At 45.3% G+C, this 19,689-nt stretch overlaps 1 protein-coding gene across 2 annotated transcripts in view; it reads right to left on the bottom strand.

Moving 5' to 3' along the window:
• The window catches only part of LOC110487294 (regulating synaptic membrane exocytosis protein 1), a 98,685-nt gene that overhangs the window by 50,170 nt on the left and 28,826 nt on the right, over positions 1–19,689 (bottom strand). Inside the window, exons 2-4 of one of the 2 annotated variants that reach the window (XM_036940422.1) lie at positions 16,479–16,695; positions 7,479–7,490; positions 6,715–6,735 (exon numbers count right to left, since the gene is read on the bottom strand). In XM_036940422.1, the coding sequence (XP_036796317.1) occupies positions 6,715–6,735; positions 7,479–7,490; positions 16,479–16,695 (250 nt within the window). The remainder of the gene's footprint in view (positions 1–6,714; positions 6,736–7,478; positions 7,491–16,478; positions 16,696–19,689) is intronic. The other variant, XM_036940423.1, reaches the window with a different exon arrangement.

Genomic DNA, 19,689 nt, shown 5'->3' with positions numbered 1-19,689 from the left:
ATTTTCGACAGACAACAGGTCATTGTTATACAGGCAAGGAAAGTGCAGGACTGGTGACAGAACTACAAACAGGCACAGACAGATAGAGGATCTTAGTAAGACACAAGCAAGTATTAGTCACAGCGTTATGTTCTTTCTCATGTTTTATTTTAGTCTCTTGACTCTGATTGAGTATTGGTGATAGCTCATCTGTCAGACAGGGGATCAAGGTTTCTTAAAATACCGTAGTTCCCCCCTACGCTCCCACCTCCCTCCCCACGCTCCCCCCCACGCTCCCCCTCCCTTCCCACGTTCCTCCCCCATGGTAGTAGGTGCCAGGCACACCGGTTTGTGTCAAGAACTGCAACACGCTCAACAGTTTCCAGGGTGTATCAAGAATGGTCCACCACCCAAAGGACATCCAGCCAACTTGACACAACTGTGGGAAGCATTGGAGTCAACATGTGGAACGCTTTCGACACCTTGGAGAGTCCAACGAATTGAGGCTGTAAGGATGCAACTCAATATTAGGAAGGTGTTCTTAATGTTTTATACACTCATTGTAGGTTACAATCCGCTCTGTGAAATATCACAGCATTTTACTTACACATTGAGATGAGGAAACAGCCCAAAAAAAGAACACACATTTGTAGTAATACTGTTACCACCAGAGAACATTCCACATATTCTACAAGGCTACAAATGTATAAAAATTGACCCAATTTGAACGCAGTATCTAGTTAAACAGAGTAGGTTTGATAGGGATGGGATGTCGTTACCATGGAGAAAGCAGTAGCCTGTTGCCTATGGCGGACAGGGCTGTTAATCTCCCACAGCGGATGATGGTACAGAACATTAACTGGCCAACAAGGAAAGCCGGCTACAATATCCACCATCCACCAAAAGCTATTTATCGTTCCACAACAGGTACCAGAAGAACATTCCTAATTCAATAGCTGGTTACAGTATAGGCCCTGAAGAAAAGACGTAAGTCAAAGATAGGAAATTGACAACTATCTGAATTGAACACTGTGGAAGACCATGATTTGAGAGGACAAGTCACAGATATACAGGTGCATCTAACGATTGCTGTATAAAATAATATTAATAAATATACAAAAATGGTCTACTGTTGATAGAAATCATTGGTCAACTCAAGTCCGCTATTTGACCGTCCTACGAACAACAACGCCTTGAGTGGAACAACAGCAACATCAAAGAAAGGTTCCATACTTACATGTAGCCATGGCTACTGAAAACTGCCTCCCTCCCAACGCAGAGAAAAACAGATGTTTCTCTTCTCGAGTGTTCAATCCCACGGTCTAGAACGATGGGACAAATCCAAAATGGAGGGAAAGTACTATTCCTTGTATTATCGTTTAGAAGTCTTTGTTTGCATCCAGAAACACAACCTTCTGTGAAACCTGCTCTTTGATGGAGGGTTGGTCAGCTTGCGGTTAGCTTTTTAGCGAACCGGCGCGCATCATGCTTACCCTGATTGAATCCTCTGTTTGGCTCCAGGCCACACTAATCTAAAGTAAATCAGCTGTGTGCAGCTGTGGCCCACAGCTGTCGAGCTGGACACACACACACACACAAACACACACACATACAGTTGTTCTAATACACACATACACATACAGTACATACAATCTCTCTCTCTATCTCTCTCTCTCTCTCTCTCTCTCTCTCTCTCTCTCTCTCTCTCTCTCTCTCTCACACTCTCACACTCACACTCTTACATTCAATCACTCACACACGTACTCTCCCTTTCTCTCTCTCTCTCTCTCACACACACTCTCTCTCTGCTCTCAGGCAGGTTAGATTGGAGTAGACCGCAGCTAATCCCCTCAGCTCCTCACCATTATTCAGCATCATCATCAGTCAGGACAATACCCGCCAGCCGGTTTCAGATATTAGCCGTGCGCCAGGCCGGCAGGCTATACTACCGCTAAACAATACCCCTTATACTCCCTCCCCTTAATTATTCAGCTGTTTGGTGATTATCATGATCATTATCAATCATTCAGAGTGCATTCTGGGAAATCCCTTTTTATCAGGCCAGGAATGTAAAGCACATATTAGGTAGGCCTATAGTGACAGTATTAAGGCCATCATTTCAAATATCCATCTCAGGGATGCGGTCAATATTTGCATGTGTCTCAAAGAGGAGGGTAAGAAATGTTAACATTTTAGACTCTTTAGCCAAGAACTGACGAAGGAAAAAGGTCCAGTTTAACTTCACAGTAAAATAGGGAGATTTTTTTCTCATTGAGGAAGACGAAAGAAATGAATCCGATGGTTAATCCTTGAAGGAGATCGTATTCAAGCAGCACGCACACAAGGAAATATGGTCCGCACACACGCACGCACGCACGCACGCACGCACGCACACACATACACACACACACACACTGACACATGGCGCTCCACAGGACACAGTGCGATGAACTGGAGGTGACACCACAGTGGGCTGCTTCTTGAGCGAGCTGTCTGATTGGCTGCCATCACACACTAACCATGCTTAAGCAGCAAGCAAGGAAGCCCTTCACATATTACATGTGTCACGCACTAGGGTGGGGTTCCTAACACAGACCAAAATAGGGTTTTGAATGAAAATCAACTGTTTCGTCTCCACAACGACAGTAAAACGAATGTGTGTGTGTCTTGAGTAGGAGCAATGCCATTTCTAATGTGTTACTGCTCCAATCTCACCCTGCCTAACAGAATGCAGTTCACCATGGTAACCAAGTCATTGAGTACAGAGAGAGAGAGAGAGAGAGAGAGAGAGAGAGAGAGAGAGAGAGAGAGAGAGAGAGAGAGAGAGAGAGAGAGAGAGAGAGAGAGAGAGAGAGAGAGAGAGAGAGAGAGAGAGAGAGAGAGAGAGAGAGAGAGAGAGAGAGAGAGAGAGAGAGAGAGAGAGAGAGAGAGAGAGAGAGAGAGAGAGAGAGAGAGAGAGAGAGAGAGAGAGAGAGATTGTACTAACAATGCCAAGACTGGGAACAGCAAGTTAGTGGGCAGCTAAAATAACTGTGTGGCCTCCTATGAGCTCTCTGTGACATCGTAATAGATCATCATCCTCAAACAAACTAAAGACCCTTATACGGGCTACAAGACTAACCTAAATCACAACACATATCTCCACAGTCACACCTGCAGCCAACTCTAAAGGGATTAGTCATTAAAGGACACGACAACAAATGACAGGTCTTAAGTCATGTTCATGACAGTTTTAAACCATGTCAGCGGCAGGTCCTGTCAAAAAAGTTTGACTGTAAAAAAACACAAACCGCAAAAGCCAAAATACAACATTTAACCAACGTTACAACAACCTCAATCCCACACATCCTGCGTTGCCTAACAACCCACCACCTTCCTCGTACCGCTAACCCGCCTGACGCAGCAGACCGACTTGACAAAACACACACACGCACACACTGTCCACCCTAAAGGGATCTAAAAGTAAAGAAAATTGTATTCATTGAATGTATCTCTTTTTCTAAAGCCACACCTCTGTCCGTGTTTTACATGGTCTCAAACCTCTGCAGAGGAGAGAACAGCACATATACAATATCAACATGTAGGCCACTAAAACACACATCCACACACACACACACACACAGAATAATCCTGATCTGGAATGATTAGGCCCTACGATCCTGGATTGTATGACGGATATGTGCAGTGTGTGTGTGTGTGTGTGTGTGTGTGTGCGTGCGTGCGTGCGTGCGTGCGTGCGTGTGTGTGTGCAGGCCTGCATGAGGAACAGTGATCATGCAAGTGAATTGGTCTGTGTTAGGAACCCCACCCTATTGCGTGACACATGTAATATGTGAAGGGCTTCCTTGCTTGCTGCTTAAGCATGGTTAGTGTGTGATGGCAGGGCCACCTCTCAGACAGCCAATCTGACGCCTCGCTCAAGAAGAAGAAGCCCATCGTGGTGTCACCTCCACTTCATCGCACCGCGTCCTGTGTTAGTGGGTGTGAAAGCTTTTACTCTGGATGTGCATGGGAGAGTGCCAGTGTGTGTGGTGTGTGTGTGTGTGTGTGTGTGTGTGTGTGTGTGGTGTGTGTGTGTGTGTGTGTGTGTGTGTGTGTGTGTGTGTGTGTGTGTCGTGAGTATGAGCAATGCCATTTCTAACCGGTAACTGCACAATCTCACCCTGCCTAACAGAATACAGTTCACCATGGTAACCAAATCAGTGAGTAAGGAGAGCCGTGTCAGCGGCAGGCACTGTCAAAAAGAAGTTTGACTAAAAAAGACTAACAGCAAAAAACAAAATACAACGTTTAACCAACGTTAGAACAACCTCAATACCACACAACCTGCGTTGCCTAACAAACCACCACCGTCCTCGTACCAGCAACCCACCTGACGAGGCAGACCGACTTGACAAATGGCGACATCTTACAGCCGCCATTAATCAACACGCTCTTTTCTACCCCACACCCCTCCATCGTCTCCATCTCAGACACTCTATCCATCCATTTCTGTTGCCAAAACGGGGGAGGTGGGGATAGCGACAGTAACAGCGGGCAAAGGCGGCGGCGGGAATTGCTGGGAATTCTGCAAACGTCGTCTTTTTCCTTAACTGGGTGGAATAGATGGAGGCCCGGGGTGGTGGAATGGAGAGGAAAGTGTTCAGTGAGCGCGCTCAATACAGCCTCCAACGACAGATTGACATATGGGGCGGCAGCGGCGCCTGGCAGAAAACTACCATCCGTCAGGGAATGCTAAGTCCTACAGACGAGGAAGAAAGACGACCACAAAACACGACAATGCTCCATTTGTGTAAATAAGGCTATAGATCAACTAGGAATAGGTCTTGGCTTCCGTCTGGAGCCGAGCCCCGTGAACTACAAGACAGTTCAGTGTTAGACTGAATGGCATTCAGAGAAGCCAACACTGCTAAGGACACAACAGAAACCCTTCAAGTATTATTATCCCATAGTGTTTGTACAGGCCTTTGTGTAACCCCAATCTGATCCTGGAACTGTTCACTAATACAGTTACTGTTACCGCTATTGTTATTTTATACAAGGCATTACAGTAATGTTTTATGGCAGACCGCTGGGTTAGTCATCCAATGCTGAGAATCCTGACAGAGATTATGAAGTGCATTCCCTTCCTGTAAAAAGTGCAGTGTCGGCTCGATGCAGTGTGGGAGTGGGAGAGTTGGTGTGTGTGTGTATGTGTGTGTCCGGTGTGAGTGCGTGTGTCTGTGTGTGCGTTTGGTTTGTCCAAGCAAGTAAAAAGGTGTTTGCATATTTGTGTCTGTGTACATCAGTGTGTGTATGTGAGCCTCCACTACAGGAAGAGGAGACAGATTGGCTCTGATTCGCTCTTTTCTCTCGGTCGCTCTCTTTCTCTCTCTCTCTCTCTCTCTCGCTCTCTCTTTCTCTCTCTCTCTCGCTTTCTTTCTCTCGCAGCCATCTGGAGATGACATTAAACACACATAAACAAACACTCTGCAATTAATACACCAAGACAAGTAAAAGCAACTAGACTCGCGGGGACTAACTAGTTTCTTGTCTGTGAAGAATATAACATGATAAATTGTTTTATTTGTGTAAATCGTACATTTAAACTGTGATTGTATCGTGACATGATGAAATAAAATTCATTTGACCCTTATTTACACTATAGAATATGCGTTATTCAAAGATTAATGTTCCTTGAGGCGTCAACTGAAGAAACTGTGGAGGTTAACCAAACAGTGTCTCTGAGAATGAGTCATATCTACCACAATTGAATTAAATACCCGATAGAAACATAGACAACCCACACGCTGCAGTGAAATAACACAGAAATAATAAAACAGACACACACACACATAGACACACACACAAAGGGACGAACCCAGGGGCTTTGATTTAAAGGCTTGGCACGTACTGTAACAGTGACCGTGTAAGTCTGTTAGCTGGGCTAAGGTGTGGATGTCTTGATATTTAGACAACACTGACAGATGCTGACAGGGAGAGGCGAGGGGCTATGAGGGACTAGGAATGGGGTCCTAGCCTACACCCTCCACCCCTGACCCCAGTCCACTGTCTTAAGCAGCCGCAGGGTCCAATCCAAAGACTTGCATCCTTCCCCTCTGCCCCTGTCGACTTCCCCTCAGATCCGAATCTGAAAAGATAGGACGCTTGTGAGCAAAACTGTGCTTTAAAAACTCCAATCGAGCAAAAGGATTTTGGGCTGTTTTCTCCTTACTTGGAGTGGGCAAGTACAGAGGGGAAGGTGGCAAGTGTACAAATTGGAACCCAGCCTCGGCCTCCCCTCCCGTCTCCCTGTGGCAAGGGCTGGTCTGTATGCTCATCACAGACAGGCAGGTAAAGCATGCACGGGCATAAGTGTGCACATTCCCTCTGCAGTCACAAGGGTCTTATAGTAAGATAAGGTGCTGCGTGCCAACAAACACCCTGTGCCCTTGTACCCCCCCAACAAACACCCTGTGCCCTTGTACCCCCCAACAAACACCCTGTGCCCTTGTACCCCATTTCCTCCCTATCTTGTATATTATACCCAGTTCCCCCTGGCACAGCCATGCCCACAGCCATAGAGAGAGGAGTTGTGTAAGGGGGGTGCCCATCCAGGGGTGTCTAGGAATGCCCACCTAGACAGCCAGGCATGGCTCATGCTCGCCCGCTTCCCAAATTGCAGCTGAAGTGTGACATTAAAGAACTACAGTTATAGTGACCCATGCAAAAACTCCATTACCCAGCAGGCCTTACCCTGTCCTTCACTATGAGACACTTTGCAAAAGGAAGAGACAGACAATGGATGCAGAATTAGTCAACGTTTTTACCCAGATATCCTTACTGAAGATAAAAGATAAACAAGATAAAGTCTCTAGTACTGCACAACCAATGTCCATATTAGTGTGGACTGGACTACAGGCAGATATGCTTGGGGAAGTCCATGGTAAAATACCATAGTGATAGACAGCGATAGAATCTAATCGTATTTATTTCTACTCAAGGCAAAATGGTCTCCATGACTGTATCTGCCAATGCCCAGAATCTGGAATCTGGACTACAGACAGATACAGTAAGTGTGTGGAAGTCCAAGGAGAAAGGCTAGCCTTTTAGTATTAGAGAAAAGCTAGCCTGGACTGAACTGTCCGGGAATCATTCTGTTCGGTTTAATTCATTAATCCATAGGTGGATTTGAACGCTTTGGCCGCGTTCCAATCTGATAACTTACTCCCTTCACTTCAGCCTTTGTGGACACCCACTTCTTGGATTTGTGTGAGCTAGGTTTTAGTAACAAAGGAATATACCTCGACCTTGCCAACAGCAAAAAAGGCTTGGCGTAGGACTACAGTAGTTTATGCCATATCACTCACACAAATCCAGTCCACTTAAAAGGGGCCGTCTACAGGGCAGGAGGGAAGGGGGTCAAAACTTTGCGATTGGAACGCAGCCATTGGGGGATTTTCAAAGGGACACATAGGTTATATTCACAGTACAGTAGAGAGCACAGAAAAGATGCTAACCACTTTGTCCTCCTGTAGTGGCATGTAGTCCAGGTAGCAGTGAGAAAGTGAAAAGGAAGTGAGGGAGGGAGTGGAGGAAGCGGAGGGGAGGATAGAGGGATGCAGTAGAGGAGTGGACAGAGGAAGAGAGACAGAGGTCAAACATAGGTTCATGGAACATGAGAAGGGAGGGAGGAAAAAAAGAGAAAGAGAAAAAAGGAGTGAGGGAATGGTGTAAACGTTTGTTAATACACATGAGCAAAATCCACAATACAGGCTTTATATACACAGTCTATTCAGTGATACAACCTGTAAGACGTGCAACAGTGGTGAAACACAGACGGCGTTTGACAGCAAACGTGCATGACTCGACATATCAGTCATGTGACGTCGGCATGACACATGACCGTTGTGTCACAGTGTCATGCAGGAACAGGAAATGGGGACAAGAAGAGCAACATGATACATCACCTTACACAACCCTATATATAACTTCCTGTCTAGCTTACAATACAATATATACACTACCATTCAAAAGTTTGGGGTCACTTAGAAATGTCCTTGTTTTTGAAAGAAAAGCTATTTTTTTTGTCCATTAAAATAACATCAAATTGATCAGAAATACAGCGTAGACATTGTTAATGTTGTAAATGACTATTGTAGCTGGAAACGGCAGATGTTTGATGGAATATCTACATAGGCGTACAGAGGCCCATTATCAGCAACCATCACTCCTGTGTTCCAATGGCTGGTTGTGTTAGCTATTCCAAGTTGATCATTTTAAAAGGCTAACAGACACTCAAGTCCTCAAATGGCAGCTTCATTAAATAGTACCCGCAAAACATCAGTCTCAACGTCAACAACGAAGAGGCGACTCCGGGATGCTGGCCTTCTAGGCAGAGTTGCAAAGGAAAAGCCATATCTCAGACTCGCTAATAAAAATAAAAGATTAGGATGGGCAAAAGAACACGGACACTGGACAGAGGAACTCTGCCTAGAAGGAACAAACTAGACACTCTAATGTACTTGTCCTCTTGCTCAGTTGTGCACCGGGGCCTCCACTCCTCTTTTTATTCTGGTTAGGGCCAGTTCGCGCTGTTCTGAGAAAGGAATAGTACACAGCGTTGTATGAACGTTGTATGAGATCTTCGGTTTCTTGGCAATTCCATGTGGCAATTTCTCACATGGAATAGCCTTTAATTCTCAGAACAAGAATAGATTGATGTATTTCAGAAGAAAGTTCTTTGTTTCTGGCCATTTTGAGCCTGTAAACGAACCCACGAATGCTGATGCTCCAGATACTCAGCTAGCCTAAAGAAGGCCAGTCTTATTTAATCAGTTTTCAGTTGTGCTAACATAATTGAAAAGGGGATTTCTAATGATCAATTAGCCTTTTAAAATGATCAACTTGGATTAGCTAACACAATGTGCCATTGGAACACAGGCGAGATGGTTGCTGATAATGGGCCTCTGTACGCCTATGTCCTATGACCTTTTGAACGGTAGTGCACGTCTACTTCCAATCCAATATATGAGCCTGTATTTAAATAGCATCTAGGATAAGTTTGCTGATCTAGGATAAGTTTGGGGGGGGGGGGGGGGGCTTAGATCAGCACTCTGAGTTGTTTTTATGAATAATGAGGATGAGGACAGGCTGGGGAGAAGGGAGAGGTTCAATAATACCAAAATGAGTGTGTGGCACAGATTTTGTCGGGCATCACCATGCAACTGTAATGCCTTCTGCAGGACAACACTGTGTACTGCATCGTGTCTCTGTGTCTATTTTGGGAATGTGATTATTCGGTACAGGGTGAATCGCGGTTTATCATGACAATATCAATGTTTTGTGAGTTACTGTGACGTATATGCTGCTAGTATAGAAGTCAATACATCTGGCCATTTTGAGTCAAATATAAATTTTGTTTAACAACAATGAACAAGCTGCACCTGCACAACATGACCAAAAGTATGTGGACACCTGCTTGTCGAACTTCTCATTCCAAAATCATGGGTATTAATATGGAGTTGGTCCCCCCTTTGCTGCTATAACAGCCTCCACTCTTCTGGGAAGGCTTTCCACTAGATGTTGGAACATTACTGCGGACACTTGCTTCCATTAAGCCATTAGGGAGGTCGGGTACTGATGTTGGGCGATTAGGCCTGGCTCGCAGTCGGCGTTCCAATTTATCCCAAAGGTGTTCGATGTGGTTGAGGTCAGGGCTCTGTGCAGGCCAATCAAGTTCTTCCACACCGATCTTGACAAACCATTTCTGTGTGGACCTTGCTTTGTGCACGGGGGCATTGTCATGTTGAAACAGGAAAGGGCCTTTCCCAATCTGTTGCCACAAAGTTGGATGCACAGAATCGTCTATAATGTCATTGTAGTTTTAGGATTTCCCTTCACTGGAACTAAGGGGCCTAGTCCTAACCATGAAAAACAGCCCCAGACCATTATTCCTCCTCCACCAAACTTTACAGTTGGCACTATGCATTGGGACAGGTAGCATTCTCCTGGCATCCGCCAAACCCAGATTTGTCCGTTGGACTGCCAGATGGTGAAGGGCAATTCATCACTCCAGAGAACGTGTTTCCACTGCTCCAGAGTCCAATGGCGGCAATGCTTGGCATTGCGCATGGCGATCTTAGGCTTGTGTATGCCTGCTCGGCCGTGGCAACCCATTTCATGAAGCTCCCGACAAACAGTTCATGCTGACGTTGTTTCCAGAGGCAGTTTGGAACGCGGAAGTGAGTGTCGCATCCGAGGACTGACGAGGACTGATTTTTACGTGCAGCATGCTCCAGTACTCGGCGGTCCCATTCTGTAAGCTTGTGTGGCCTACCACTTCACGGCTGAGACGTTGTTGCTCCTAGATGTTTCCACTTCACAATAACAGCAGTTACAGTTGAACGGGGAAGCTCTAGCAGGGCAGCAATTTTACAAACTGACTTGTTGGAAAGGCATCCTATGACGGTGCCACATTGAACGTCAGTAAGGCCATTCTACTGCCAATGTTTGTCTATGGAGATTGCATGGCTATGTGCTCAATTTTATACACCTGTCAGCAATGGGTGTGGGTGAAATAGCCGAATCCACTCATTTGAAGGGGTGTCCACATACTTTTGTATATACAGTGTATCTTCTGTAAAGGCCTGTAGAACCAATTTATAGTTTGATCAATTCATATAATTTTAATTTGCAGGGCTGGGAAAATACATTAAAGCTAGTGCTAACTTAAGAGACCTTTTTATTCAATTTTCACCTAAAATGAAATACCCAAATCTAATTACCTGTAGTTCAGGACCTGAAGCAAGGATATGCATATTCTTGATACCATTTGAAATGAAACAATTTGAAGTTTGTGGAAATGTGAAGAATATAACTCATTAGATCTTGCAAAAGATAATACAAAGAAAAAAACATGCATTTTTTTGTATTTTTTTGGTACCATCATCTTTAAAATGCAAGAGAAAGGCCATAATGTATTATTCCAGCCCAGGCGCAATTTAGATTTTGGCCACTAGATGACAGCAGTGTATGTGCAAAGTTTTAGACTGATCCAATGAACCATTGCATTTCTGTTCAAAATGTTGTATCAAAACTGCTCAAATGTGCCTAATTGGTTTATTAATAACTTTTCAAGTTTATAACTGTGCACTCTCCTCAAACAATAGCATGGTATTATTTCACTGTAACAGCTACTGTAAATTGGACAGTGCAGTTAGATTAACAAGAATTTAAGCTTTCTGCCAATATCAGATATGTCTATGTCCTGGGAAATGTTCTTGCTACTTACAACCTCATGCTATTTGCATTAGCCTACGTTAGCTCAACCGTCCCGAGGGGGACCCACCGATCCTATTAGAGGTTAAAAATGCTCTCTGGGATCTTAATCACAACAAATTTGTAACATATCACACAAATTGCTAAATTCGTATGATATCATACCTATCACACGAAATGGATGATGTAGTACACAACTGGATGACGTAGCACACAAAAAACGGGGACCCGTTGTCACTCGTGAGCACCACTTTCAAAACTACTGGCTGATATTATACAAAGGTTTGAGAGCGCATCTTTAAGTGATGCAAAGAGTTGAGCCTGTTTGACATGAGTGACACAAACTGAAGTAATGTAAGGAAACTTGCTTAGCATCCGCCCTGTCAAACAAATGTCTGTTTTGACCGACTCAGCACTGGAGAGATGCATGAAGTGCTCGGCTTGAATTTGACATGAGGTACACAGACGTGTTGAACTAAACCGGAAAACATGAATAGGAGGGAGAGTTTTATGTAATAAAACAACGTTTACCATTTCAACTAATCCTGTTATTCTGCTTGGCTGAAGATAGATGGGAGAGTAGGATGGGGGATCAAGGAAGGAAGTAACACTTGAGAGAGCGCTGGTCAGAAGACATCTCTCCAGTCTACACTGCCTACACGCACAGGCTGTAATACGCACACAATACAACAGCAGCCTACACAAAAATACCCTTACACACATAGATTACAGCCTACACAAAAATACCCTTACTTCAAAATACCTTTGAAATAAACTTCAATAGTGCTCAAACTAATTCTTGGCATACTTTACTATTGATTTGAGTTCCTAGCCCATTATTTCACTGTAGTATTAGTTCCATGTTGATGGAATTTCTAATAGAGACAACACTACTAGTGGCCGGTTATCATTATCCATAATTAATTTAATGGAATTATCCCATAATAAGTCCACAGTCTGGGCCAAAGCTTGATCCTGTGTCCTGCTCCCTGTGTGAGTCTGGGTTCCAGCTGGGCCTAGCGGATCTGGAACAGATTGGCACCCAGCAGGCCCAAGGACCAGGGCCCACAGTCAGGTCAGATACCCAGGAGGAGGGCCTCACTCTTGGGCTGGACATGAGATGGCGAGGGACCCAGATGGCATGGGGGGAGCGGGACTTGGGCTTAAAATAACGGCCACGTGTGGTGAGTATAGACGCCGCCGCATGTCATACCGCACGCTTCCTCTGGCACTGGGGAGCTAGACTAAATAAACTAGAACCAACACTGTATCATTCACAGGGTTTGGGCTCTGGGGAGCTAGACTAAATCAACTAGAACCAACGCTGTATCATTCACAGGGTTTGGGCTCTGGGGAGCTAGACTAAATCAACTAGAACCAACGCTGTATCATTCACAGGGTTTGGGCTCTGGGGAGCTAGACTAAATCAACTAGAACCAACGCTGTATCATTCACAGGGTTTGGGCTCTGGGGAGCTAGACTAAATCAACTAGAACCAACACTGTATCATTCACAGGGTTTGGGCTCTGGGGAGCTAGACTAAATCAACTAGAACCAACGCTGTATCATTCACAGGGTTTGGGCTCTGGGGAGCTAGACTAAATCAACTAGAACCAACGCTGTATCATTCACAGGGTTTGGGCTCTGGGGAGCTAGACTAAATCAACTAGAACCAACGCTGTATCATTCACAGGGTTTGGGGTCTGGGGAGCTAGACTAAATCAACTAGAACCAACGCTGTATCATTCACAGGGTTTGGGGTCTGGGGCGCTAGACTAAATCAACTAGAACCAACGCTGTATCATTCACAGGGTTTGGGCTCTGGGGAGCTAGACTAAATCAACTAGAACCAACGCTGTATCATTCACAGGGTTTGGGCTCTGGGGAGCTAGACTAAATCAACTAGAACCAACGCTGTATCATTCACAGGGTTTGGGGTCTGGGGCGCTAGACTAAATCAACTAGAACCAACGCTGTATCATTCACAGGGTTTGGGCTCTGGGGAGCTAGACTAAATCAACTAGAACCAACGCTGTATCATTCACAGGGTTTGGGCTCTGGGGAGCTAGACTAAATCAACTAGAACCAACGCTGTATCATTCACAGGGTTTGGGCTCTGGGGAGCTAGACTAAATCAACTAGAACCAACGCTGTATCATTCACAGGGTTTGGGCTCTGGGGAGCTAGACTAAATCAACTAGAACCAACGCTGTATCATTCACAGGGTTTGGGCTCTGGGGAGCTAGACTAAATCAACTAGAACCAACGCTGTATCATTCACAGGGTTTGGGCTCTGGGGAGCTAGACTAAATCAACTAGAACCAACGCTGTATCATTCACAGGGTTTGGGCTCTGGGGAGCTAGACTAAATCAACTAGAACCAACGCTGTATCATTCACAGGGTTTGGGCTCTGGGGAGCTAGACTAAATCAACTAGAACCAACGCTGTATCATTCACAGGGTTTGGGCTCTGGGGAGCTAGACTAAATCAACTAGAACCAACGCTGTATCATTCACAGGGTTTGGGCTCTGGGGAGCTAGACTAAATCAACTAGAACCAACGCTGTATCATTCACAGGGTTTGGGCTCTGGGGAGCTAGACTAAATCAACTAGAACCAACGCTGTATCATTCACAGGGTTTGGGCTCTGGGGAGCTAGACTAAATCAACTAGAACCAACGCTGTATCATTCACAGGGTTTGGGCTCTGGGGAGCTAGACTAAATCAACTAGAACCAACGCTGTATCATTCACAGGGTTTGGGCTCTGGGGAGCTAGACTAAATCAACTAGAACCAACGCTGTATCATTCACAGGGTTTGGGCTCTGGGGAGCTAGACTAAATCAACTAGAACCAACGCTGTATCATTCACAGGGTTTGGGCTCTGGGGAGCTAGACTAAATCAACTAGAACCAACGCTGTATCATTCACAGGGTTTGGGCTCTGGGGAGCTAGACTAAATCAACTAGAACCAACGCTGTATCATTCACAGGGTTTGGGCTCTGGGGAGCTAGACTAAATCAACTAGAACCAACGCTGTATCATTCACAGGGTTTGGGCTCTGGGGAGCTAGACTAAATCAACTAGAACCAACGCTGTATCATTCACAGGGTTTGGGCTCTGGGGAGCTAGACTAAATCAACTAGAACCAACGCTGTATCATTCACAGGGTTTGGGCTCTGGGGAGCTAGACTAAATCAACTAGAACCAACGCTGTATCATTCACAGGGTTTGGGCTCTGGGGAGCTAGACTAAATCAACTAGAACCAACGCTGTATCATTCACAGGGTTTGGGCTCTGGGGAGCTAGACTAAATCAACTAGAACCAACGCTGTATCATTCACAGGGTTTGGGCTCTGGGGAGCTAGACTAAATCAACTAGAACCAACGCTGTATCATTCACAGGGTTTGGGCTCTGGGGAGCTAGACTAAATCAACTAGAACCAACGCTGTATCATTCACAGGGTTTGGGCTCTGGGGAGCTAGACTAAATCAACTAGAACCAACGCTGTATCATTCACAGGGTTTGGGCTCTGGGGAGCTAGACTAAATCAACTAGAACCAACGCTGTATCATTCACAGGGTTTGGGCTCTGGGGAGCTAGACTAAATCAACTAGAACCAACGCTGTATCATTCACAGGGTTTGGGCTCTGGGGAGCTAGACTAAATCAACTAGAACCAACGCTGTATCATTCACAGGGTTTGGGCTCTGGGGAGCTAGACTAAATCAACTAGAACCAACGCTGTATCATTCACAGGGTTTGGGCTCTGGGGAGCTAGACTAAATCAACTAGAACCAACGCTGTATCATTCACAGGGTTTGGGCTCTGGGGAGCTAGACTAAATCAACTAGAACCAACGCTGTATCATTCACAGGGTTTGGGCTCTGGGGAGCTAGACTAAATCAACTAGAACCAACGCTGTATCATTCACAGGGTTTGGGCTCTGGGGAGCTAGACTAAATCAACTAGAACCAACGCTGTATCATTCACAGGGTTTGGGCTCTGGGGAGCTAGACTAAATCAACTAGAACCAACGCTGTATCATTCACAGGGTTTGGGCTCTGGGGAGCTAGACTAAATCAACTAGAACCAACGCTGTATCATTCACAGGGTTTGGGCTCTGGGGAGCTAGACTAAATCAACTAGAACCAACGCTGTATCATTCACAGGGTTTGGGCTCTGGGGAGCTAGACTAAATCAACTAGAACCAACGCTGTATCATTCACAGGGTTTGGGCTCTGGGGAGCTAGACTAAATCAACTAGAACCAACGCTGTATCATTCACAGGGTTTGGGCTCTGGGGAGCTAGACTAAATCAACTAGAACCAACGCTGTATCATTCACAGGGTTTGGGCTCTGGGGAGCTAGACTAAATCAACTAGAACCAACGCTGTATCATTCACAGGGTTTGGGCTCTGGGGAGCTAGACTAAATCAACTAGAACCAACGCTGTATCATTCACAGGGTTTGGGCTCTGGGGAGCTAGACTAAATCAACTAGAACCAACGCTGTATCATTCACAGGGTTTGGGCTCTGGGGAGCTAGACTAAATCAACTAGAACCAACGCTGTATCATTCACAGGGTTTGGGCTCTGGGGAGCTAGACTAAATCAACTAGAACCAACGCTGTATCATTCACAGGGTTTGGGCTCTGGGGAGCTAGACTAAATCAACTAGAACCAACGCTGTATCATTCACAGGGTTTGGGCTCTGGGGAGCTAGACTAAATCAACTAGAACCAACGCTGTATCATTCACAGGGTTTGGGCTCTGGGGAGCTAGACTAAATCAACTAGAACCAACGCTGTATCATTCACAGGGTTTGGGCTCTGGGGAATGCGACTGTCTTATTTACAGGGATGTTGAGGGGAACTGCAGCGTATGTGTCAATACTGTAAATGCTGAATGGTGTTTCTGGTTGGCAGCTTGTCCATTCTGTGTAAAGGACGACATACTAGGTGCTCCTAGGGTTTACATTACAGGGTCGCCATTTTTGCAAAAGTGTGACACACCTGAGGATGGATTGAAGCTCCAACAACAACTCCAATACACTTTGACCGACCAAAGTGTGACAGAGCCCCAGCCGCCAACACAGACAACATAAAAGCAGCCGTCTTGACAAAACAAATGAGCAAGGGGAAGGGATGAGGGGGGGGGGGGGGGGGGGGTGACGGAGACGGAGGGAAGGGATGGAAGGAAGAAGAAGGGGTGGAGGCAGGGATTCTTAACGGTTTCTCACATTGTTGGAGCGCAGGGAGACGCGTCCGCCGCAGCGGGCGCAGAATCTGGTCTGGCAGTAGGAGCAGTGGTGTCCGCAGCCGTCGGCGAACTTGGTCTTGCGGCAGATGCCGCAGGTGGGGGCGTCGTCCTTGTGCTGGCCCTGCTGCTGGCGCCGCGTCTCCACGCCGATGCGACGCACCTGCTCCTTGTAACTCTCAAACTGCTGGTGCAGCGTCCTGAGGGAGGGAGGAGGGAGAGGAGGAGAGAAGTTCATATGCCTATTGTGTTTTTATTGAGAGAGAGAGAGAGACAGGCAGGCAGGCAGGCAGACAGACAGACAGACAGACAGACAGACAGACAAAATCCAGAAAAGAGCAGTTAAGTCTACAACCACCTAAAAGGAAGCAATTCCCAAAACTTTCCATAACAAAGTCATCACCCATCACCTACAGAGAGATGAACCTGGAGAAGAGTCCCCTAAGCAAGCTGGTCCTGGGGCTTTGTTCACAAACACAAACAGACCCCACAGAGCCACAGGACAGAAACACAATTAGGCCTAACCAAATCATGAGAAAACAAAAAGATCATTACTTGACACACAATTACTTGAAAAAATTTACAAAAAAACAGAGTAAACTAGAATGCTATTTGGCCCTAAACAGAGAGTACACCGTGGCAGAATACCTGCCCACTGTGACTGACACAAACTTAAGGAAAGCTTTGACTATGTACAGACTTAGTGAGTATAGCCTTGCTATTGAAAAATACCGCCGTAGGCAGACCTGGCTCTCAAGAGAAGACAGTCTATGTGCACACTGACAACAAAATTAGGTGGAAAATGAGCTGCACTTCCTAACCTCCTGCCAAATGTATGACCATATCAGAGGCAAATACTTCCCTCAGATTACACAGACCCGCAAAGAATTCGAAAACAAACCCAATTTTGACCGTAAGCACAGATAATAATGATGGTGAATATGTTAGATTTAGCTATGCTTGCTATCAACAACCACTTGTTTCAATAACATGTTCTGAAAGTGTGGATGATTACATTACTTCAGTTTGCAGGGAAACAGTCAGGAACCAATTAAAACAACAGATGAAAGGAGTGTACCTAGCTGTGAATAAATCACACCATAAAAAAACTCAAAGTTGAGGCTCCTCACTCCTTCCCCCTCTCTCGGCCTCTGCTTTCCTAGGAACCAAAATAACTCATTTGTGAATTGCAAATGAGTCCTTGTGAAAACTGAAAACCCTTCCCACATTTCCCTCCCCAACAATATTGTCAAAGGACATTAGCATATGATTTCACTCGTTTACAGGACCCAGCCAGTCTATTTAATTTCCGTCGTGTGTGCTTGTGTGTTTATGTGTGTGTGCCTGCGTGTGTGCGTGCGTGCGTGCGTGCGTGAGAGAGAGAGAGAGAGAGAGAGAGAGAGAGAGAGAGAGAGAGAGAGAGAGAGAGAGAGAGAGAGAGAGAGAGAGAGAGACACAGAGACACAGAGACACAGAGACACAGAGAGAGAGACCTGATAACTTAATTGACAGTCAAACTTTGAAAACTGGTTCTGACCTGTCTTCAGTAAAGCCAGAGGACAAAGGTGTCTCTCTAGTCTATCCATTAAAGACTTCCCTGACATCTGGCATAACAAGGGCAGACAGGATATACCCCAAAACACATTTCTGGAGGGAATATGCCAGTACATGACTAAATTTACTGCATTCCAGGTGCTTGCCCTTTTCAGATAACAAAATCTGGCCTTTTTCCAAACCAAATAAATATTAACTGAGACGTTTACACAATTGAGAGTGTTTACCCAACTGAGACTGACATATGACAATGACATGACAATAATATTGCAATCTTATGATATTATGTCATATTATGAAAATACGATTGAATAAGACAAGTCACCTGTTTATGCGGAACACTGCCATTTCCTTGTGTGTATAGCCTATGACCTCAGAATGCGTAACAGGACGAACACACAACTCCCGATCTGATGTCGACAACACTGGGTCGTAGAAATCATTTAACAGTCTTCCACCATGTCCTGCTCATAGCGCCCAAGAAAGGAAGAGTTATAAGTTGCCAGAAATACAATTTAGATAAGACTTTTCACACCCCTAAAATGGCAATTCAGATTTTCTCAAAATGCCTTCAGAATGACCACATAGAAGTTTCTGGAAAGATCCCGTATTCATCCACAGGAAGTCTCTTCAGAAAACTCTCTACATATCACACATAACGCCTCTTCATAGGTCCCCAGAAAGACTTCATAAAGTCTGCTGAAAGAGCGTAGAAGTAGCAGGTAAGTGTAGTTAATGCTACACCTCCCGGTCTACAGTCCGTCCTCATGCCTAGCAGAGATATAGCAGACTGCGGTCCAGGGGAGCTGGAACAGGGAAATGACTTGGGACGATCTTGGCTTACCAGGTGACATCACACATCGAGATTAAGCCATGACGTGAATGTCAAGGTGACAATGACATTACCCAAGACTGGATCTAGGCCAGAGAGGTGACAATACACACACAGATTGGCCAGGTGATACCACAGAGATTATGCCATGACGTGAACATATACCTAAGGCTGTTATAACCACCTTCAAGGTGACTTTGCTGCTACATAAGGCTGTTATGACCACCCTCATAGGTAATGTTGATGCTACATAAGGCTGCTATGACCACCACAAAGTCCCTCTTCAAGGTTAAGGATAGAAAGGCCATCAAGTTTGAATGATATGAGAGACTACACATGAATGTGTTTCAGAACAGTTTGTGTTATACATTTCTTAATGTAGCAAGCTATTTTTAATTTAAAAAGCTGTGTGAAGGACTGTTTGAAGGTTGTTCTCAACATATTATAGCCTTGAGGCCCTACGTCAAAGCATCAATGGAATCGAAACTCTTTGAAATCCTCATATCAATTCAGCATCTGTGATATATGAAATATGATCCGCTGTTGTCATCATAACACATGGAGACAAATCTACAGGTGATGATGCTCAAGTCAATGATGCTCTTTATCTATATGACAAACTAGGAAGTAATGCGAAGCGAGCGATATCATTGGTCGGTGGTGGCACTGAATTGACCCTTGAGTGGAATCTGTCAGACCAATCGAAGTCCAGCGCCTGAGGCAACAACCGGCGCCATGGGAACACCTGTCAGAAACAGAGAGTGTACGGCCTGTAGTCATGGAAAAACTGCCCGCGTTAACACCCTGG

Source organism: Oncorhynchus mykiss, chromosome 13, assembly GCF_013265735.2.
Source record: "Oncorhynchus mykiss isolate Arlee chromosome 13, USDA_OmykA_1.1, whole genome shotgun sequence".
NCBI lineage: Eukaryota > Metazoa > Chordata > Actinopteri > Salmoniformes > Salmonidae > Oncorhynchus > Oncorhynchus mykiss.
The sequence above is the reverse complement of the archived record's forward strand: the minus strand, read 5'-3'. Positions and strand labels throughout refer to the sequence as shown.